Source organism: Notolepis coatsorum (genome assembly GCF_963971535.1).
Source record: "Notolepis coatsorum genome assembly, chromosome: 15".
Taxonomy (NCBI): domain Eukaryota; kingdom Metazoa; phylum Chordata; class Actinopteri; order Aulopiformes; family Paralepididae; genus Notolepis; species Notolepis coatsorum.
The window spans coordinates 47,757,148-47,780,863 of NC_140179.1; the positions used below are offsets into that span (position 1 = coordinate 47,757,148).

The following is a 23,716-nucleotide window of genomic DNA, read 5'->3' on the forward strand; positions in this document are numbered from 1 at the left end:
CTCTCTCTCTCTCGCTCTCTCTCTCATATGTTCGACTCAAATGGAGCATCACAATTGCCTGCTGCTTAGTGAAGAGGTCACTCACGGCCACTGAGCCTATGTGTACGTTTGTGTCTGTCCATATGTGTGTGTGTCTGTGTGAGTATCGGTTCTATACAGTTCCTGTGTGTGTTTGACATACTGTGTATTAGGGGTGGGCAATTATGTTTCAATTTCAATTACGATTTTGGCTTCCCACCGTCATGAAAACAAGATAATCGAGATAAAACGTGTTGTAAATGCAGCGCACCCTTCCTTCACAGCGGTGTGCGTGTAATGTATGTACAGTAGATTACATGTCTGTCTGTCTGTCTGACATCCGTCCGTCTGTGTGTCTTTGTGTGCTGGATGCAGGGTCCTGGCCTGTTTTGTGTCCAGGTGTGTGTTTCTTCCCTGAGGGGAGAGAGAGCAGATGGTGTCTCTCTCTAAGTGTGTGTGTGTGTGCATGTGTACAGTATGTGTACGTGCTAAGCTGTAACTAGATGGCTGTCACTGTGACTTCCCCAGCCAAAGGTCTGTGCCTAGCGGAGCGTTGAGTGGATATAGAAGGGCTGTCCCCGACTAAGGATTTGGATGGTCGACTAATATGATTGGCCAAAATTTGCCGTTAGTCGACTGTTGGTCGACAAAAAAAATAAATAAAGTATAATATTTTTAAATTAAATTTGTTTATGTCTTTAATGCCTTAATGTCTGAAGGAGTCGACTGAAGGCTTCTTGTCCTCTGCAAAAGCATGCAATTGGTCCACTGATGGATACATCTTGATATTTGTCTAGTCTAGTGTGTTCATTAGATGGGTGAAATCCTCTTTCAGTGCCTCTGTGCCTGTTTTCGTATGCAGTTAGCCTCTGGTATGCGTGCCATTAGCGTTAGCCACGCTTCTAGGCCTCTTTTCTTTTGGAAAGAATGATAAAAAAATATATATATATTATTTTTTTTTTATTTTTTTTTTAATATATTCGACTAAGAGGTTGGCCAGTCGACTACAGCTCCTTTCGACCGATTAGTCGACTAATCGACTTATAGGGGTCAGCCCTAGAATGGACTGATACACCTGTATTCATCAAACGGCTAGTGTAGCTTACCCGCATAATGGTAGAGCTGCTCCGAGATCACATGTAACCTGAGCAGTGATCGTAGATCACTGTACTTCTAATCATAGCAGTTTGATACATATGAGCCCAGGAGGAGCATCTGCTACTGTACTTTCAGAAAACATTAAGAGATCACTAGGCCCCCGCCCCCCCGTAGTCCATTAGTTCATTAGTCGCTTGGTTTGGTTTCTAGTAGGAGTGCACGATATAGATTTTTTGACCCCGATATAGATACCGTTAACTTTCTGCTCCTCAAGGTCGATACCGATAACCGATATATATATATTTATTGTATTATAATATTTTTTTTTAATGTATATTCCTGTAGTTTTTACCTAACCAGATTTATCATGACTTGAGCGTTACTACTATGAACAAAACAAAGCCAAGAGAACAGTTTTGACTATATTTATTTTTCCAAATAAATATAATTTGAGTCAATCACAAAATTCACAATCCATCAATGTCATTAACAATGTGTTTCCCTGAACAATGAGTGAACTAAAAACCAACAGGTATTGTGCTTTGTCAGTAGGGATGGGTACCGTTCACATTTGAACCGATACGGTAACGGTACCTGTGAATCGATACCGGTACCCAACGGTACCTTTTCTCGGTACTTTAGTCTCTAAAAATGTAATCTACCTACCTCAGTTGTAAAAAAAATTGCCCCGACTGCTTTGTTGTTGAATCAAGTCAAATCCTAAGTAAGCATATATTGTGCGTGTGAACGTTGACATGAAAAAAAAGTAAAAAAATAATAAAATAAAGTGTAAAAAAAAAAAGAAAAAAAAGGGACATTAAAAAATAATATATTATCGGAGCTATCAATACTTTTATCGGGTTTATCGGGATGACGTCATAATTGCTGATATCGGCCCGATAATTATCGTGCATCCCTAGTTTCTAGTCGACCAAGACGTTGTTAGTTGATTAGTAGGATTGTTAGTCATTTTATTCTATGCTTTTTTCCCATCCTGTCTGAGTTATATATCCTGAAGGATCTTAAGCACATCTCTGGGTAAGCATTACATTTAAAGAGGCCCTTTTGTGCGACTGCTTTTGGGAAACGCCATTTTACAGATCTGTCGATTAATTAATCTAATGGACAAAGTCGACAAAGTCCATTGAGTTGAGGACAGACGGCCCTATAAATCGCACAGACTCTCAGATTATTGGTGGCGTAGGCAGCAGGCAGGACAGTTCCCAACCATAACTCTTCTTTCTTTCTTTCTTTCTTTCTTTCTTTCTTTCTTTCTTTCTTTCTTTCTTTCTTTCTTTCTTTCTTTCTTTCTTTCTTTCTTTCTTTCTTTCTTTCTTTCTTTCTTTCTTTCTTTCTTTCTTTCTTACCTGATATTTAACCAAAACATGCCACAAGACATAGTATTGCCTTATTATGTATTATCAATATAAGCAATGATTTCTTTAATTGAAATTGTGGGGAAGAAGAAGAAGAATGACCCATTTTGGTGTGGTGGTGGTTCTGTGGCCCTGGACTCTGTATGGATCAGTTTAGTTCAGCCGACCTCCCCTTAGTAAACCAACAGTGATCAGAGGGCCTGTGGACCATGTGGCCTGTGTGTGTGTGTGCGTGTGCGTGTGTGAGAGAGCGAGAGAGAATGTGTGTGCGCCTGCATGCTCACTTGTGTTTGTCCAGCAGGTCACTGACTGATTGACTGACGGACTCATTAGCTGAGTCATTGGTTTGATTTGCTGACTCGACTGATTTTCTGGACAACAGGTTAATGGTATGATTGGATGAGTGAATGGATGACTCACTGACTGATTAGCTGAGTCACCGGTTAGCTGAATGATTAGCTGATTAGTTGAACACATCCGATAACATAGCGTTGTTTTCTGGATCACAGTCACACGGCAAGTGACTTGGATTTAATTTACAACAGCAAATACATAGGCTGTGCAAACAAATAAAAAATGTAGTCACATAGTTCTTCATCTGAAGGGATAATTTGATTGATTATCCGACTGACCAGATGAATTATTGACTCAATGCTGACTGAAGCCTGATTCATGCTAAATCTGGCAGGAACCGTAAAGAGAGGGACAGTGGTTTGTGTCGACTCTGTAACTCGCAACATATCATGGTTCCTCCCTTCCTCCTGTCCGTAGCGATCGCCATCAGCCAGTGATGTCACTGTGGTCTGGAGTAGCCTCAGGGTTACAATATATGGATCATCTACGAGCTACTGGAGTCTCCACAATTGCATCAAATCGCTGGTACAGACTCTCCAGAATGTGCCAGATGGATTTAGTACAAAATCAGCCTCGACTGAATGACTGAATGACTTGCTGTTAGGGATGTCCGATATTATCGGCCGACCGATATTATCGGCCGATATCGGCAGTAAAATGTGATATTGGAAAATATCGGTATCGGTTTAAAAAAAAAAAAACAATAACAATATTTGTTATATATATATCCAGTGAAATTATTAGTTACCTGAAATTATTCAGTTTTTGGGGGGGGGGGGGGAACCCTGCATATATCGGCATCGGTTGATATCGGTTGATATCGGTATCGGAAATTAAGAGTTGGACAATATCGGAATATCGGTATCGGTAAAAAAGCCAATATCGAGCATCCCTACTTGCTGTACTTAGTTAGTTGACTGGATTGATGACAGGCTTTGTTTGTGAAATACTTGCTTTTTTATTAGTGCTGTCAATAGATTAAAAAAAATTAACTAATTAATCTCACAATTTTTTGTAATTAATCTAGATTAAAAATAGCATTTTTCTACTTAAGACCGAAGCTTGTAACAGATATTTACTTGAGTAAAATCATGGAATTAATGTAAAATCAACACAAAAAGTATATTTAGATTCAAAGACTATTTTAATAGCTTTCTTTGAATACAGTTTCTCTCCTGTGAAATACAAATGTTCAACAAAACCATCAACATTGACTCAGCTAGACCTCTTTCTTATATATATAATTATATTCGCGGCGCTAAAATTGAAGATTTTTCACTCCATAGATTAATCTAGATTCATTTATTTTAATGCTTTAAATAATTTAAATTAATCTCAAGTCAAAGCATTAATTTTGACAGCCCTACTTTTTATATATTCTCATTATTGACATGGAATGCACTTTTCGGCCCTGTAGTGGAAACCAAGCTAGCCCTGTTCGGCCCTGTAGTGGAAACCAAGCTACTGTTCTTTTCATTAAAACAAAGCAAGTCCTGTTTGACCATGTTGTGGAAATAAAGCAAGCTCAAGCTACAGTAGCCCTGTCTGTTCAAACCAAGCGAATGCCCTCTGACTCATACAGAAGAACAATGGCAGGAGTTAAAAGAGCTAGGCCTACTGGGTGTGCCTTCACAAACAAACTCAGAGAGAGAGAGAGAGAGAGAGAGGGATGCAGAGAGAGAGAGGGATGCAGAGAGAGAGGGATGCAAAGAGAGAGAGAGGGATGCAGAGAGAGAGAGAGGGATGCAGAGAGAGAGAGGGATGCAGAGAGAGATGGATGCAGAGAAAGAGAGAGGGATGCAGAGAGAGAGGGATGCAGAGAGAGAGGGATGCAGAGAGAGGGATGCAGAGAGAGAGAGGGATGCAGAGAGAGATGGATGGAGAGAGCGAGAGAGAGAGACTCATTTATCTTAAGACTGTTCTCATCTCAAACGGTATTGGCCTCGGCCCACCACTCTGCAGACAAAGAGCTCTTTATTGTGAGGACCATGTGGACAAACAAATGCGTCTCTGTTTTGGAACCAGTGTTGTCTCTGTGTCCATTCACAACAACATTACCCTCACTGTCTGAGGAAAATTGGAAATGATCACAATGATCGTTTAGCAGATCCTTGTCAACAATCATATACAATTAGGAGTAATAGAGTTTGTGCTTTCATCACAATGAACTGTACAAATATGAACATGTTTTTTTTCTTTAGACTGACAACCTGAACCAGAATGAAGATGTGTGTGAATGGGAGCAAGGCTTGATAAAGGTGAAATGAGATCTGTTCCGCTGATATCCGCCATCAGCGCCCCCCATCAGGCAGGCCATGTGAGCGGATCGGAGCGTGAGCGGCGCGGGGCGCGGAGCGGGCCGTTTTGACGTGAGCGAGGAGTGGGTTTTAAAATGAGTCGGCGCGACGTCCGGAGCGAGAGTTCTCCTCCGCTCCAATCCACTCCAGGCCGCTCACAGTGGTTTAACACTGTTGATGTAATATACATGCAGTACAATGCCAAAGCAACAGATGGCGATGTACAAACATGAAGGCCATTTTCAACCAATGAGAAGGGTTCAGGCTTCGTCACTGTAGAGACGCCCACCATAGATATCTATGACGCCCACACTCACTCCTGTTAAAAAAAAGTATCGACGCCATTGTTGTTGACGTTAGCTTACATGCTAACGTTAATGGCAGCGACCATAGCATTGTGGCTCGGCTAGCCTATCATCGCTTAGTAGAGCTAGTGAATGGATAAACAACGTTATTTAACATTGCAGAATGGCTACAATTACAATGCGGCTCAATACAACAATTGTTAAGGGGCCCAGGGGGTGTAGACTGTTGTAGTTTGAGCTCATTTACACCATGCTCCAAAAAAGAAAAAGAAAAACTGCCGAGCGATCTGGCGCGGGGAGCGGGGAGCGCTCGATTCAAGGTGAGTGGGGAGCGAGCGGAGAGCGACTTGGGGGCGGGGTCAACATGAGCGATTAGCGGAGCGGACCAAGCTTTAAAGAGCGAAGAGCGGATTTCTCGGCCGTGCCGATCCGCTCACGTGGCCTGCCATCAGGGCAAGCTACTGTGTGGCGCCATTGTGAATGAAAGTGTTACAGACACAAGCATGTGAAGGGTTAACGCAGCCATCTGACCAGGGGTGTAAAGTACGTGAGTAAAATTACTTTGTTACAATACTCAAGTACTGTTTTTGGGGATTTGCACTTTACTTGAGTATTATTAGGTTTGTATACTTGTACTTTTACTCAATTACATTTCAATATGCGAATTAGCGCATATTTAATTATGTCACGCCCATTTAGCATATATAAACATAAAATCTCAGAAAACTTGCAAAGTCTAGGTTCTATGACATGCTTAGAAAGCACCAACTCCCAAATTATGAGGGATAACATGGGACAAGGATTGTGGAACGCCTGTTAGGGATGGGTACCTTTCACATTTGAACCGATACCGGTACCGGTACCTGTGAATCGATACCGGTACCCAACGGTACCTTTTTTCGGTACTTTAGTCTCAAGAAATTTAATTTACCTACCTCAGTCGTAAAAAAAAAATCCAAACTTCAAATAACTACAATTTCGACAGTTTTCGGCTTGTCATTGCTCCGACTGCTTTGTTGTTGAATCAAGTCAAATCCTAGGTAAGCATATATTGTGCGTGTGAAAGTTGACGTGAAAAGAAAAAAGTAAAAAAAAAAAAAGGTAAAAAAAAAGATTTTTTTTTCTTTCTTTTTTTTTGGTTTCTCACTTGATTCGATACTCGGTAGTACCGACGTGTTTCGGTTCGGTGCCTCAAAAGTACCGAATTCGGTACCCATCCCTAACGCCTGTACCTAGGGAGATCTGGAAAACAACAGTACAGTCATGGTACTCTATAGCCCGAGACATGCAGACACGTTTAATTAAATTCAAGATAATGAATCGGAGTTACTGGACTCCATCGAAGATGTCAAGACTGGGTCTCAGAGGAGATGATATATGAACTTGGAGGTGTAATAAAAATAGAGGTACATTGGTTCACATGCTATATGAATGTGAGATGGTTCAGGACTTCTGGTCAGCTATTATTAAATATATGAACTACATATTGGAAACGAGGTTCATTAAGGGCCTGCATTATGTATATTGGGCATATTGCCGGTGGAGACTGAACTATCCTCGTATTTATGCTCTTGGATAAGGCTGGCCCTCATAACAGGATGTAGGATAGTGTAGTGATTGTTAATGGTACATAATTCACCCACGGAACTATTGTTAGGAACAAGAGTTCCGCCCGGACATTATATGAGGTGGCACTACCTGCCACCACGAGTGAGTCTTCTGCACGCAACGTAGCCGTAGCATGTTGTATTTGTGTACTGAATAAATGCTGTTCGCTCTAACTCGAGCTACCGTCTCCGACTCCCATCTCTCGGCACTACAATACTCCCTTTTCCTGACTCCTTCTGTATCACAAACAGTACTGTATTTGCAAATCTGGTATGTCATAAATGTATAGATGTAGCAGTACTGACTATCTGTATGTCATGTATGTCATATATGTCCAGATGAATTGAAAATGGGGGACCCTGATGTAAACAAGACGAAAGTCTTTCTCTGGTCTGCATCCCCTTAACAATTGTGTGTATTGAGCTGTACTGTATTGTACCCATTCTGCAATCTGTTAATAAAGTTTTCAATCAATCAATCAATCAATCAATCAATCAATAGTATTTGAGACATTGGAAATTAACAGAGAAAATCAGCTTTAGAGAGTGGAATGACAAGCTTGCTAGAAAAATAGGTAAATAAAAGTCAGGACATCTTAGGTCCGATCTATAGTATACATTTTATAATTATATAGTAGTAGATATGCCATAGGTAACCGTAACATGTAACGACTGATTATATGATCAAGGTGAGGGTTGTGCTGGACTGTATCTTTATTTTTTATTAAAAAAAATATAAAAAAAAATATTTTATTTTGGGTTTTGTATTTTTATGTTTATTTATTATTATTATTATTATTATTATTATTATTATTATTATTATTATTATTATTATTATTATTATTATTATTATTATTATTATTATTATTATTATTATTATTATTATTATTTATTATTATTATATATTTTATTTTATCTTTTTCAGGTTGGTTTTCCTATCACCGTTTTGTATCACAACGATGTGATGTGGAAAACATATAAAAAGACTGTCTGAATAATCCGTATAGTGTTGTATCACAATGATGGGATGTGGAAAACAGATTGTCTGAATAATGGAAAATGCAATAAAAAAAGTTTAAATAAAATTAAAATAAATAAAACTTGCAATACATTTTTTCTTAGTTGTTACCGGTATGTACATTACAAACTGGGAAAGTTTCATAGTGATATCTATTAAAATATTTAGTTTTTAGCCTATTCACCTAGGCTGTTTTCGCCTTAAGCTAAACAAGACGAGGCTCATCCGGTGAGAAAGCACAGCACTCTCTCACTACACATCCGGCCCCTGTCTATTCTGGCATTGCCATGGCATGTGTAAATATACGCGAGACGGCAATGTTCCTGAATGTATGTGTGTGAATAGTGAAACTCATCAGCAGTGCCTGGAAGGTTATCCCAGTAATAACGCGTGGCAGGATAAACCCTGGCGCGCGTGTGATCGCGTCACACATCAGATGATAAACTGCTGCTAGCTTGTTATACAACTCAGTGATACCGGCGGTGCTGTCGCACAGTGGTCCTTTCATTGGGAAATCAGTTTGAGATGCACTGATACGACTGTATACGGAGAACGTCACGCATATAAAGATCCAATACCGGGACCCGTATATATTTGTCAAACGTGTCGGATGTTAGAGCAAAGTGACATGGTTTTTGTACATTTCAGACACATACCGGACTAGCCACCTTTCAGATCTCTGTCATGGAGAAAAAATGGGTTATGTATGTTTTATCATTTTTGTCCAATGACCCCAAATGATTGAGTCTTAAGTCTATACAGTTCAGTGATGGATGAGTCTTAAGTCCATACAGTTCAGTAATGGATGAGTCTTAAGTCTATACTGTTCAGTAAGAATGCGTTTTAAGTCTATACTGTTCCGTAAGAATGAGTTTTAAGTCTATACTGTTCAGTAATGGATGAGTTACGTCTATCTGCAGTGAAACAGTGAAACTAAAAATAGCCTAATTGTCAATGCCCTTCTGTGATTTTCTCTCTCTCTCTCTCTCTCTCTCTCTCTCTCTCTCTCTCTCTCTCTCTCTCTCTTCCCTCATTCTCTTTTCTCCATGCGTGTGTGTGTAGGTCAGTGTGGCACTGGAACAAGATGCGAGAGACCTAGATATAGAGCGAGAGAGATAGATACACAGAGGGAAAGAGATAATGAGAGAGAGATACAGAGGGTGAGAGGGGGATACACATAGAGAGAGAGAGAGAGGGAGAGAGAGAGAGACAGACTGTATGTGTGTGTGTGTGTGTGTGTGTGTGTGCTTGATGCCTAAGGAAGCCAAGCACCGCTAGAGCAAATACAGTATGGCACAGAGATGACCTACATAGAGAGCGAGAGAGAGAGAGAGAGTATGCAGCAGTGGATGCTATGTTCCCACTTCCCACCAACCCATACATATCTATTTGTTTACATGTGCTTTCATGTGTACATGTGTGTGTGCAAAGGATCTGATGTAGATCCATTGTGCTATTAGGCTGAGGTGAGAAGGGAGTGAGGCTATATGTGTGCAGCTGGCCTACTCCTCTGTGTAACTCTACCATACGGTCCTCCGCCAGGCCTTTTTAAGTAAATCAGGGCTGAATTTGAAGAATATATCAAATCCAATATCGCCATTTGTGCGGCAAAATAACACAATATCCATACTGCAGAATTCATAATAAAACACAATATACTTGTGCCCTCATGATAACGATGAACGCTTAATGTAGAAACCCAATCCCATTGCCAAACATCTGTTACTCATAGGGGTCAAATGGTAATCTCTCATTTATTTACCACTGTTCCTTTAACCTCTTAACAGGCGGGCAGAAAAGTGGCCTTTGAAAACTTGAACTTGAGGACTGGATACCTTTTTTTGAAAAGTGTAGTTTTATACTTTATAGTTATAGCACATGCATAAGCCTGGTCTCTTTTGAAAGATATCATTCTGAAGTTACTAATGCAAAAAAGGCAAATCACGTTTAGTGCTAATGAAATAGAGTAACATAGGTCTGAACTTGAGTTGAACTTGAACTTGTGTACTCTCATCTTTCTGTAGTGGTTGCAATATCCCCCCCCCCCCCCCCCCCCCAAAATACGAAATAGGTCTTATAAAAATCCGTTCAGAAATGTGTCTTTTAGAGAGATCCGGGTAAACCGTGTGCCAAAAAAAGAGCTTGGCCCATCTAACACCATTTTCAAATCCCTGTTGGAGAGACCACAATGTGGATTATTTATAGGTACACTCCGAATTAATATGGGGCTGATGGTGGGTAGAATTTCCCTGATACCAAGACTGGCATGTTGAATATGTCAGATTAAGGTTTTCTATATTGTAGACTCGCATTTTAAAGCATTTGAGATCTCTCTAATGTATAAAGATGGATTTCATGTTTACGGCGTGTAACCTAAGTAAAACAAATGAATTCAAATGGGATCTTGGTATCTGGCCGTACTTGAAGTTTAGTCCTCATAATCTGTATCGTAAGTGAAGTGGTGCCATTGTTGGTTTGTTCAGTTGTTCGTTCCAGTCCCTTCATTTGTTCCATCATCTATTAATTTGTGGATGCGTACGCATCATCATTCGATGGTTTCTGGGCAGCGAGGTGGCTAAAGAAATTCTTATCATGGGATCGACTAATCAATTTAATCGACAAATCTGTGTTATTTCAGTTTCCCATGTGCTGTAAAGTAGAAGGACCTCTTTAAATCCAGTGCTTACCAGAGATGTGTTTATAATCTTTTCAGGATATAACTCAATCAGCGTGGTTACAAAGCATAAAAACAAAGTATCAGCAGGATATTTAAAAGTCTTAAAATGTATTGAATTCATAGTTCTCAATTGAAGGCCTTAAATGGTATTAAAAAGTCTTACATTTCATTTGCACAGACCACTAACTATATGAAATGTTTGTGTGTCACTATGTGTTTATTTTTTTCTTTGCTAAAGTGGTATTAAAAAGTATTTGTTAAAACCGGCAGATACCCTGAAAAATCAACAGTCTTAGTCGACTTTACCAAACCGACTATGAGGGTGCAGCCCCACACATAACTATAGCCTATATCCTTTAAATATAGTAAATATTGTTCAGATTCCCACTCTGTATCTATCTGCAGATGAAGTTCAGACCTCAGGCTTGATTATCGTCAATAAAAAAGTGGTTCTTCCCTGTTCTTCATATCTTTTCTCTCTTTTCTCTTTTCCAGGTGACCTCTTCATCTCAGAGGCTTTATGGACTAAACCCACTGGATTACCTGTGACCAGCACCAGCCCATTATCATTTAGAACCCTCTACTCATTATTGATTATTGATCACCACGTATACAGCCAATGGATTACAGCGAGGGACACAGCAAGGCCTTGAACGCAGCTGAGGGAGTTGTGGATGAGGATATTTTGTGTCACGAAAGATTCCTGTAGACCTCAGGTGTCAAATCTATATTCATCTAGCCCAAGTTAACTGAATAGCCTAAATCTCACCCCCTGGATGAGCCCACCGTTTTTCTTTTTTCTTATTTTCTTCGTGAACTCACTTTGGTCAACAATTTTCCAGCCATTTAATTGAGATTACCGGTATATCTGATTTTCAAGACACACCCCCATTCCTTTTGTGTCCTTAGTCAAGACACACTCCTTTTTCACCACCATGTACGGCAGTTCCCGTTCCATCTCCAAGCTGGACGTCGTGGGTTCCAACGGCACCGGCTCGGCATCCGGCAGCCCCGGCCGCTCCCCTCGCCTGCCCCGCTCCCCGCGCGTCGCCGCCCACCATCGGACCAACAGCGGTAGCTCCAGTGGCGGGCTCACTGGCTCCAGTAAGACTCTTTCTATGGAGAACATCCAGTCCCTGAACGCGGCCTACGCCAACTCGGGACCCCTTTATTTCGCCGACGTGGACGATCCAGTGGGCCTCGGGAGCCTGGGCAGCGGGTTGAACCCGTCCCTGCCGAAGAGCACCATGACCCTGGGTAGGGCCGGGGCCAGGGTCCCTTACGGGGTCCGGGGGACTGTGATGGGGAGTAGTCCTAATATTAACGCTGGAGGCGGAGGGCCGATGGCCAGCGATGCCATAGCGTTCGGAGGAGAGATGATGCAGCCGCCTCCTCTGACCGCCACGGTGCCGCACTCCATGAGACAGGTGAGAGAACGCTAGGTTTGATCTCATCATTCTTATATATTACTTTTATATTAGATTCAAATATATTGTCATTATACCGCACACTGTACAGTACAATGAAAAGTAGGTGGCATCTAGCCAGAGTTCAAATGTAACAGTAAAGTGCGATAGTAATATACAATGTACAGGTGATTAAGCGGGGTATAAATTATATACATTAGTACTACTGAGTAATAGTGCTAATCAGATGTATGTACAGAGTTGTAGTATTAATATCTACAGTGATACAGGTATAAAGACACTATGGTAGTAAATCATACTGGCCAGCAGAATAACTAGTGTAGAGTAGGTAAGGGATATGTACAGATATTAGGGGTGTAACGATACACATATTCGTACCAAACCGTTTCGGTATGGGACCTTTGGTTCAGTATGCGCTGTGTACCGAATGAATGCAATGTTTCTTTAACCACTGACAGATTGCATGTGCAGTACTTAATTACCGGTAAAAACGGAAAAAAATCTAATTTGAATATTCGATGATAGCCGTACTAACAGTAACAGTAACTTCACACTACGTAATCTCTGAGTGGAACTTTCCCCCCCACTGTACCGAAAACCGAGGTCTGTACCGAACCGTGGTTTTTGTGTACCGTTACACCCCTAACAGATATGTAAAAAGGATTATATGCAGGTAAGTACAGACAGATGTGGATATATATATATACCGTAATTCCTCTAATAGTAACCGGTATTCAAATACAAGCCGGGTCTCTATTAATGGCCGGGTGCGCTCTTGAGCTAAGCAATTATAAGCCGACCTCCTAATACAAGCCGGGTTACTAATATACTGAGCTGCATACTGAGCTAGTTACTTGATTTCACTTTGAAAATGTTGAAATGACCAGTGACCACCTGTAATTGCACTGTTTACTATTTCATACAGTACTTGGTTTCAATAAATGAACCCAGTACATTTTACTGGGTTCAAACTGACACAAAATGTTGATTTATTCATTATGATCTTTTTGAAAATTAGAAATATAGGCCTCTCTCTTATACATGCCTCCTCCTAATACAAGCCTGGTACCCGCTACAGTTGAAACAAATACAAGCCGGGGTTACTATTAGAGGAATTACGGTATATATATATATATATATATATATATATATATGTGGATATATATATATATATATATATATATATATATATATATCCACATCTGTCTGTACTTACCTGCATATAATCCTTTTTACATATCTGTTAGGGGTGTATATATATTAGGGCTTTCCCCGACTAAGGATTTGGATGGTCGACTATGATTGACCAAAATTTGCCGTTAGTCGACTATTGGTTAAAAAAAAAGAAAAGAAAAAAAAATCATTTTCTTTTGATTTTTTTTTGATTTTTTTAAAGTTTTTTTATCATTCCATTTGGGCTGTGGGGGGTGCTTAATGTCTGAAGGAGTCGACTGAAGGCTTCTTGTCCTCTGCAAAAGCATGCAATTGGTCCACTGATGGATACATCTTGATATTTGTCTAGTCTAGTGTGTTCATTAGATGGGTGAAATCCTCTTTCAGTGCCTCTGTGCCTGTTTTCGTAGGCAGTTAGCCTCTGGTATGCGTGCCATTAGCGTTAGCCACGCTTCTAGGCCTCTTTTCTTTTGGAAAGAATGATAAAAAATATAAAATAATTATACTTTTTAATTCGTTTTTTATATATATATTAGACTAAGAGGTTGGCCAGTCGACCGATTAGTCGACTAATAGGGGTCAGCCCTAATATATATATATATATACAGTAAGGGATAATGTATAGCTACGAGGTCATTGTCGCAAAATAATTGACCGACACGGAGTTTAAAATACCGAGCCGCCTCGGCGAGGTGTTTTAAACGTCAGTGAAGGTCAATTATTTTGCGATGATGACCGAGTATAGCTATACATTATCCCGCTTATTACATGGCTAACTTACTAACAATATACCTAATTAATTTGACAAATCGCAGTTGTTCTGTGGCTCTGTCAGCCCAAATAAAGTGATTATTATTATCGAAAGGACTGGACACGGACGCGTTAGTTGTTCACCAACAATCTACAGACACAAACAAACACAGAACCGGACTGTTATATTAAATTAATTGATTGCTGTTTAACGTGTCCGTGTCCAGTCCTTTCGATTAGCCCCACCGTTCATTGTAAACAATGATGCATGTAGTTACTGTGTGTTGTTGTAGCCACCGGTTAATTCGCGATTTTTTATTGGTTTGTCATGACAAACCAATTACATAATCCAACATATGTGAAAAGGCACAACATATTCCAGTTAACGGTATATTTTTTTAATGATTCGTTACGGCGAAATCAATACTTCCATTTGTATAAATTGCATTAAGCAGAGCTTAGTATTCCTGCCTGGCAGAGGACCGTGTCGCGGCTCATGTGCATGCGCGCGCTCGGCCAATCAAAGCAACGCGGAAGGGCATGTTGGCTGCCGAAAGTATTCACGCGGCCTGCAGCTTAGCAAGGCTCCTCCTCTCCGCCACCCTCGCTAGGGAGTCCAGCTCCACCCCAACCACGCTACTGGCCTTCCTGACCAGCTTATCCGACCAGCTTATCCATTATAGTCAGTCAGACATAAAACGTACCGACATGTTCTGTGTCTCAGGAACTCGTGTAGGGATGTTTCTCTCTAGGCTTGGTTATAGGAGGCTGACTGTAAGAATGCATTGTCTGGTCACAGGGACAGAGGTTCCTCATAGTGATGCACCGATGTGAAAATTGTGGCCGATACCGATAACCGATATTAATATTGCTGTTCTGGCCGATACCGATATTTACCGATGTCGATATCTCTGTATAGAAAACACTTTTTTATGATAATCAAATAAAGAGCTATTTTCCAAAACACATATTTATTTTGTACATAATCTCACACACATCCCAAAACTCTGTTTTACACAGATTAATTTAGTTTGAAAGGTATTGAGAGTAAGTTAGTTTGAATATGGCCACCAGTGATGTCATCAGGGACACTGAATGTGTTAATTACAGCTCAATGAAATGATAAGGTAGAGGTCATATATAATACCCTGTGCGAGATTTAAACGCGAGCCCCCCCCCTCCTAAAGGTAAAAAAAATAAAAACTATATTATAAATTTTTTTAATTATATTTTTTATTAACACTTTGAGTGCCGGGACACGTCTTTTCACGTCTTTGCTGGCCATGCTAAAGTTGCCGGGGGACGCTGTACAGCGTCCTTATATCAATATTTCAAAAATATGCGATCGGATTCATAATGTCCCTCCGCTGGCCTGAGATCCACCAGCAGGACCCACTGAGCTCTCTGGCGGTTCAGGAGCGCCATCTGGTGGCCGATCGGCGCAATCGCCAAACAGGATGTTGAATAGAGGTTGTCCTAGACGACCGTAGTACTTCCGGCGCTCGCTATAGGTCCCGCGACTCTGGCTCGTCACACTACACAGTGATCGATTGCCAATAACTCGATAAACAACATGATTTGGACGTATATACCATTATACAAGCTGGAGATGGACCGGGTAAATTTACATCCCATAATGATAAGATTTCAACTCGACGATGATCGCCCAACGGCGCGCGGAGACTGGGGTGAGTTTCAGCGTGTAACGTTACCCTCTTCGATACTAACTGCTATTATCAACATTTGACCCACATTAGATGATTGGTATAACGCTGCCCACGGAATTATAAATGCCCCCTAGCCCATCCGGTCAACATCAGATGACGTGTAGTAACTTCTAGAAGTACGTCTAGTTGGAATTTTTTATATCGCGCTGATTGCCATAAAACTGTATTGCATCATCAATATAATGCATTTGGGGCTATAGATCACGTTCTGGAGAAAGCTGCAGAAAGAGATGAAAACATACTTATACATTAGACCATACTTTACTATGAATATGTGAATGAAAAAGTTTAACGTTGCTACACAATGAACAATACATATAGGACTTTGAATGGGCCCTAATAATGGCAATGTAGCAATAGAATTTAAAAAGTTATAGCCATGCAAAGAAGGGGTACTTCTTCATAGACAAATAGAGCCGGCAACCTATGGTATATCATTAATTTAACCCAAGGCAACCAAAGTGTTCATAAATTATAAAAAAAAAAAAAAATTGCATACAGTCAACGTATTCTTAAATAATAGCACTGCCCGAGGCTGGGCATACAGTCAACATATTAGCGCTGCCAGAGGCTGTGTGTGTGTGTGTGTGTGTGTGTGTGTGTCAGGGGTGTAAAAAGTACCCAGAAATTATACTTAAGTGAAAGTATGGGTACCGTTTCAAAATCTGACTCAAGTAAAAGTCAAAGTATCTGGCTAAAAACACACTTGAGTAAAAGTCAAAAAGTCCTACTTTTAAATGTACTTAAGTACTAAAAAGTAAAAGTATTTTTTTTTGAAAGGGATAGACCAGGGGTCTCAAACTCATTCCATCGTGGGCCAAGTTTTCATTTTAACTATACATTGCACCAGGTGAGTTAGTTGAAGAGGTGAGCCAATTAGTGAAATCATCAGCTGGTGTTTAGGCAAGGCTGGAATGAAACCAAGCATACACTCTGCCCACAATGGAATGTGTTCTGCGACAGACAATGCTGAAATGAAAGATCAGAGGACATTTTTTCTGCATAAAAATTATTTAATGCACTTCTCCATTGAAGGTAAACTAACATGGACGGCATTCACATCACAGCATGAATAATATCACAATATTAAAAACAGAATGGTGTATCCTGAATAATATCACAATATTAACCACAGCATACTGGATTATCCTGAATAATATCACAATATTAAAGGCAGAATACTGGAGTACCCTTAATAATATCACAATATTAAAGACAGAATACTGCAGTACCCTGAATAATATCACAATATTAAAGACAGAATACTGGAGTACCCTGAATAATATCACAATATTAACCACAGCATAATGCAGATCTGACTGTCTATTCTTCTGATACGATCCCCGCTTTCTAGTGTTGCACAAGGACCAATCAGCATGGATATGGGCGGGTTCATTTTCCATTGATGGGGATTTGATTGGCTGTTTACCTGCGGTCGCAGGATTAATCAGAGAGCAGAGAGCAGAGAGCAAAGAGCAGAGAGTAGAGAGCAGAGAGCAGAGAGCAGGTTGGAGTTAGCGAGCAGAGAGCAGAGAGCAGAGAGAGTAGAGAGTAGAGAGCAGAGAGCAGAGAGGAGAGAGCAGAGAGCAGAGAGCAGAGAGAGCAGGGATGTCACAGTATGATGTCATAATAGAACATTCTAGAACATTTGTGATGTCACAGTATGATGTCATAATAGAACATTCTAGAACATTAGTGATGTCACAGTATGATGTCATAATAGAACATTCTAAAACATTTGTGATGTCACAGTATGATGTCATTATAGAACATTCTAGAACATTTGTGATGTCACAGTATGATGTCATAATAGGACATTCTAAAACATTTGCGATGTCACAGTATGATGTCATAATAGAACATTCTAGAACATTTGTGTCCTATATTATATTCAACAATTCTCTCAGAAGATCTCATTGTTCACAAGAAGAAGAAGATGACGATCTCAAAAAAGCTGTCTGCCAGGAGAGGAGAGGCGGTGGTGGAGCAGAGAGACAGGTTGTACCCAGACCTCTCTGAGTGGACCCAGAACCTCAAGAACCAGCCGGCCGCCGTGCCGTCAGCCCCACCATTAATTTCAAACAATGCCCAGGTTGTCAGGCTGGAGGAGGAGAGGAAGAGGTCTGCTGAGCTGCTGCAGCTCAGAGTGGACGTCAGGCTGGAGGAGGAGAGGAAGAGGTCTGCTGAGCTGCTGCAGCACAGAGTGGACGTCAGGCTGGAGGAGGAGAGGAAGAGGTCTGCCCAGGTTCCTCCTGCAAGCCGCGTCAAGTTGTCCTCCTTCCAGAGGAGGTACCAGGAGAAGAGCAGGGAGCTGGAGGAGACCAAGGAGCTACTGCACACTGAGCGACACCGCAACAGACGTCTGCAACTGTCGTTAGACAGAGTGGACGTCAAGCTGGAGAAGGAGAGGAAGAGGTCTGCTGAGCTGCTGCAGCAGCTCTCCGCTAAGGACTGTGAGGATGAGAGGATCGCGCAGCACCAGTTGCGTAAGGGTCTGAAAAAGCTACGCAAGGCCCGCGACCAAAGCAGCAGGCTGGAGGCGGAACTCTCCGCTAAGGACTGTGAGGATGAGAGGATCGCGCAGCACCAGTTGCGTAAGGGTCTGAAAGAGCTACGCAAGGTCCGCGACCAAATCAGCAGGCTGGGGGCGGCAAAGCAGCACCCGAGCAGTCGCTTCTCCGAGCCCAGCTCCTACAACAGGCTGGAGTTTGACCCCCTCAGCCCCTCCTCCTCCTCCTCTAAAGTGGGTAACCTCCTGGAGACGAGCTTCCTGGAGTGTCCACAGTGTCACGCCTCGTACCCAGCCATCGAGTACCGAGAGCTGCTGAACCACCTGGATTACTGCTGCACCTGAGCCAGGAGCCGGTACGCTTGTGTGGAGGAAAGGATAGAAATACCACCTTTTTTGTTGTTTTGTTTGTTTGTTAGTTTTCTAACTTGCCAAGACCACTATTTTTTACTTTGACTGTCTTGCTTTGTTATTATGACCTGTAAGGTGTCTTGAAAGGCGCCCCCAAATAAAGTTTATTATTATTATTTTCTGTGGTCTTCTGGGTCTTTTGGTGTTGCTGAGCTCACCAGTGGGTTCTCTCTTTTTAAGAATGAAGCAAACGGTTGATTTAGCCACACCTCATTTTAATGCCTAATAATGGCTTGCTTCACTGATTATTTCATCTATCATTTTATCTCCTCCTTGTAAATTAAATAACGAGGGAATAACACACCTAGCCATGGAACAGGTCCCTTAAAAAAGTCACATCTAGAAATATAGAAATCATTTTAACAGGCTGAGAGCCTGTACTTAAAGCATGTCTTGATTGTTTCATTTCAAATCCATTGTGGTGGTGTAGAGAGCCAGAATTATGAAAATCCGTGTTCATGTCCAAATATTTATGAACCCGACTGTATATTTGCAATCCGATGGTAATTTGGTCAAACCATTTTGACAGACTAATAACGCTGTGGCTGCCCTGTGCAATCTTTAGCTATGGATAGCAAGTGAACTGCAGCCTGTTACTAATCTTGCCAACGTACGTTGCTAAAGTTATCAGTGTTGGTTGCAGTTGGGGATTAAATGCCTTGCTCAATGGCACTTCAGTGGTTGGTATTGAGGGACAAGGGAGAGCTATTCATTCACTTCCCCACCCAGATTTTTTTCTGCCTGTCCAGGGGATTGAACCGGCAACCTTCCGGTCACAAACCACCTTCTCTATCATTTAGGCCACCGCTTATCCCATTATGCATTTTGTGGACCTGCAGTTATATAAACAACTGACTAGAGATTAATTACTTACCCTTTTTTTCAAGTCCTCCTCCTTTTTTCTTTGTAAATTTTCCTTTTCTTTAATGTTCTCACTTAGTTTCTTCTTATCAGACTGTTTTTTTTTCTGCAAAAGGTAATAGAGAATAGTGTTGGTGTCTTGAATTTCATCAGCAACGAGTAAATAATTCCTCACTAATGTTGGCTTAACTAGGGTGACCATATTTTGATTTCTAAAAAAGAGGACATGCTGGCCCCAGCCTCGAGATACTTAATGATACTTTGTACAATCGAAGCGGGCATGGCCACCTTCATTTCACTATGTCTTGTGTATGTACTGTACATATGTGATGAATAAACCTCTTGAACCTTGAATCTCTACTAAAAGTTTACTCAAAGATGCCTTTATTGTTTTAACCTCTTAACATGCACCCAGAAAAGCGGAATTTTTTTTTTACTTGAACTTGAGGACTGCATACTTTTTTTGCAAAGCTTATCTTTATACGTTATGCTTATAGCACATGCATAAGCCTGGTCTCTTTTGAAAGATAACATTCTGAAGTTACTAATGCAAAAAAGGAAAAATCACTTTTAGTGCTAATGAAATAGAGTAGCATATAGGTCTGAACTTGAGTTGAACGTGAACTTGTGTACTCACATTTTTCTGTAGTGGTTGCAATATCCCACATTGAACCACATAACATGCACCCAGAAAAGTGGCAATTTTTTTACTTGAACTTGAGGACTGCATACTTTTTTTGCAAAGCTTATCTTTATACGACAGAGTACAGCAACTTGCAATGGGCCTGGTCTACAAGATACACTACACGACCAAGGTACCCATGTACATGTCAAAATACTTCCCAAAGGTCAGTGAATACCACGATCACAACACCAGAGGGAGCTCCACAAATCATGTAAAACCCAGATTCGGCTCAAACAAGGGACTAAACACGTTTCGCAATTATGCCACATCAATGTGGAACGCCCTACCCACAGCTGTAAAGGACTGTGAATCACTACCCACCTTCAAAAACACTCTCAAAGAACACCTACGGGAGACTGCAATTCAAAACTGGCCCCTACAAATGTCCTAACCCAGTTGTACAATAAAGACCAAGCATGGCTTTGTCAGTATTCCAATGTACCCAACCCCCCCCCACCTCCAATGTACAGCCCCACCCAACCCCACCCCACCTACCCAACCTCCTCCAATGTACAGTTTATATGTCAAATGTATGTCAGTATTCCAATGTACAGTGTGTGTCCCCCCTACCCAACCCCCCCCCCCCCCACCTCCAATGTACAGCCCCACCCCACCTACCCAACCTCCTCCAATGCACAGTTTCTATGTCAAATGTATATACACTCTTTTTCTGGATTTTTTTAGTATCACAAACAGTACTGTATTTGAAAATCTGTTATGTCATAAATGTATAGATGTAGCAGTACTGTCTATCTGTATGTCGTGTGTGTCATATGACATCACTGGTGGCCATATTCAAACAAATGTACTCTCAATAACTGTCAAACTAAATTAACGTGTACAAAAGTGTTCATGTTTTTGGGATATGTGTGAGATTATGTGCAAAATACATCAACATTGCTTTTTGGAACTGTATTATTGTACGCTTTTTCTGAAGTGCCCCCTTAATAATGTGTGTGGAAACCTTTACTATTTGAAGAACCGTTTGAAACCTTAAAATGGTTTTCACTGCTATTAGTAGAACCATCAGTGGTTCCATATAGAACTTAGTGGTTCCAAAGGGTTATTCAGTACCTCTGTGGTACAGTACTGTAATGATTCCAGGAAGTACCATTGATGGTTCTTGTTCTTGGTACTGTCCAGTTTAGAACTATTACTGATTCTAGACTTTGGAAGCAAGTTGGACGGTGATAACCAAGGATCACTGCTCTGTGCTCTCTAACTCCAACCTACTCTTTGCTCTCTGCTCTCTGCTCCCTGCTCTCTGCTCTCTCTGCTCTCTGCTCTCTGCTCTCTAACTCCAACCTGCTCTCTGCTCTGCTCTCTACTCTCTGCTCTGCTCTCTACTCTCTGCTCCCTGCTCTCTGCTCTCTGCTCCCTGCTCTCTCTCTGCTCTCTCCCTGCTCTCTCTCTGCTCTCTACTCTCTGCTCTCTGCTCTCTACTCTCTGCTCTCTGCTCTCTGCTCTCTCCTCTCTGCTCTCTGCTCTCTACTCTCTACTCTCTGCTCTCTCCTCTCTCCTCTCTGCTCTCTGCTCTCTGCTCTCTACACTCTGCTCTCTGCTCTCTGCTCCCTGCTCTCTGCTCTCTCCTCTCTGCTCTCTGCTCTCTGCTCTCTGCTCTCTGCTCCCTGCTCTCTCCTCTCTGCTCCCTGCTCTCTGCTCTCTGCTCTCTACTCTCTGCTCTCTTCTCTCTGCTCTCTGCTCTCTGCTCCCTCCTCTCTCCTCTCTGCTCTCTGCTCTCTCCTCTCTCCTCTCTGCTCTCTGCTCTCTGCTCTCATCTCTGCTCTCTCCTCTCTGCTCTCTGCTCTCTACTCTCTCTACTCTCTCTGCTCTCTGCTCTCTGCTCTCTACTCTCTGCTCTCTGCTCTCTCTCTGCTCTCTGCTCTCTGCTCTCTGCTCTCTGCTCTCTCTCTGCTCTCTGCTCTCCGCTCTCTCTCTCCTCTCTGCTCTCTGCTCTCTCCTCTCTGCTCTTTCCTCTCTGCTCTCTGCTCTCTCCTCTCTCCTCTCTCCTCTCTGCTCTCTGCTCTCTGCTCTCTCTCTCTGCTCTCTGCTCTTTCCTCTCTGCTCTCTGCTCTCTCCTCTCTCCTCTCTGCTCTCTGCTCTCTGCTCTCTACTCTCTACTCTCTGCTCTCTGCTCTCTCCTCTCTGCTCTCTCCTCTCTGCTCTTTCCTCTCTGCTCTCTGCTCTCTCCTCTCTCCTCTCTCCTCTCTCCTCTCTGCTCTCTGCTCTCTGCTCTCTGCTCTCTCTGCTCTCTGCTCTTTCCTCTCTGCTCTCTGCTCTCTGCTCTCTACTCTCTACTCTCTGCTCTCTGCTCTCTCCTCTCTCCTCTCTGCTCTCTGCTCTCTGCTCTCTACACTCTGCTCTCTGCTCTCTGCTCTCTGCTCCCTGCTCTCTCCTCTCTGCTCTCTGCTCTCTGCTCTCTGCTCTCTGCTCCCTGCTCTCTGCTCCCTGCTCTCTGCTCTCTGCTCTCTACTCTCTGCTCTCTTCTCTCTGCTCTCTGCTCTCTGCTCTCTCCTCTCTCCTCTCTCCTCTCTGCTCTCTGCTCTCTCCTCTCTGCTCTCTGCTCTCTGCTCTCATCTCTGCTCTCTCCTCTCTGCTCTCTCTTTCTGCTCTCTGCTCTCTCTGCTCTCTGCTCTCTACTCTCTCTGCTCTCTGCTCTCTGCTCTCTGCTCTCTCCTCTCTACTCTCTGCTCTCTGCTCTCTCTCTGCTCTCTGCTCTCTGCTCTCTGCTCTCTGCTCTCTGCTCTCTCTCTGCTCTCTGCTCTCTGCTCTCCGCTCTCTCTCTCCTCTCTGCTCTCTGCTCTCTCCTCTCTGCTCTTTCCTCTCTGCTCTCTGCTCTCTCCTCTCTCCTCTCTCCTCTGATCTCTGCTCTCTGCTCTCTCTCTCTCTGCTCTCTCTCTCTGCTCTCTCCTCTCTGCTCTCTACTCTCTCCTCTCTGCTCTCTGCTCCCTGCTCTCTGCTCTCTGCTCTCTGCTCTCTCTCCTCTGCTCTCTGCTCTCTGCTCTCTACTCTCTCCTCTCTGCTCTCTGCTCTCTCCTCTCTGCTCTCTGCTCCCTGCTCTCTACTCTGCTCTCTGCTCTCTACTCTCTGCTCTCTGCTCTCTACTCTCTCTGCTCTCTCCTCTCTGCTCTCTACTCTCTCCTCCCTGCTCTCTACTCTCTGCTCTCTGCTCTCTACTCTCTACTCTCTGCTCTCTGCTCTCTCCTCTCTCTGCTCTCTACTCTCTACTCTCTGCTCTCTGCTCTCTACTCTCTCTGCTCTCTCCTCTCTGCTCTCTACTCTCTCCTCTCCTCTCTGCTCTCTCCTCTCTGCTCTCTACTCTCTCCTCTCCTCTCTGCTCTCTCCTCTCTGCTCTCTGCTCTCTCCTCTCTCCTCTCTCCTCTCTGCTCTCTCCTCTCTGCTCCCTACTCTCTGCTCTCTGCT

The 23,716-nt window shown here is 42.3% G+C and overlaps 1 protein-coding gene across 1 annotated transcript in view; it reads left to right on the forward strand.

Moving 5' to 3' along the window:
- The window catches only part of LOC311242035 (ELKS/Rab6-interacting/CAST family member 1-like), a gene marked incomplete at its 3' end in the record, with an annotated part of 153,137 nt that overhangs the window by 16,993 nt on the left and 112,428 nt on the right, over positions 1-23,716 (forward strand). The window contains exon 2 of the mRNA XM_084330990.1: positions 11,246-12,177. Coding sequence (XP_084187116.1) covers positions 11,686-12,177 — 492 coding nt within the window. The 5' untranslated portion in view covers positions 11,246-11,685. The remainder of the gene's footprint in view (positions 1-11,245; positions 12,178-23,716) is intronic.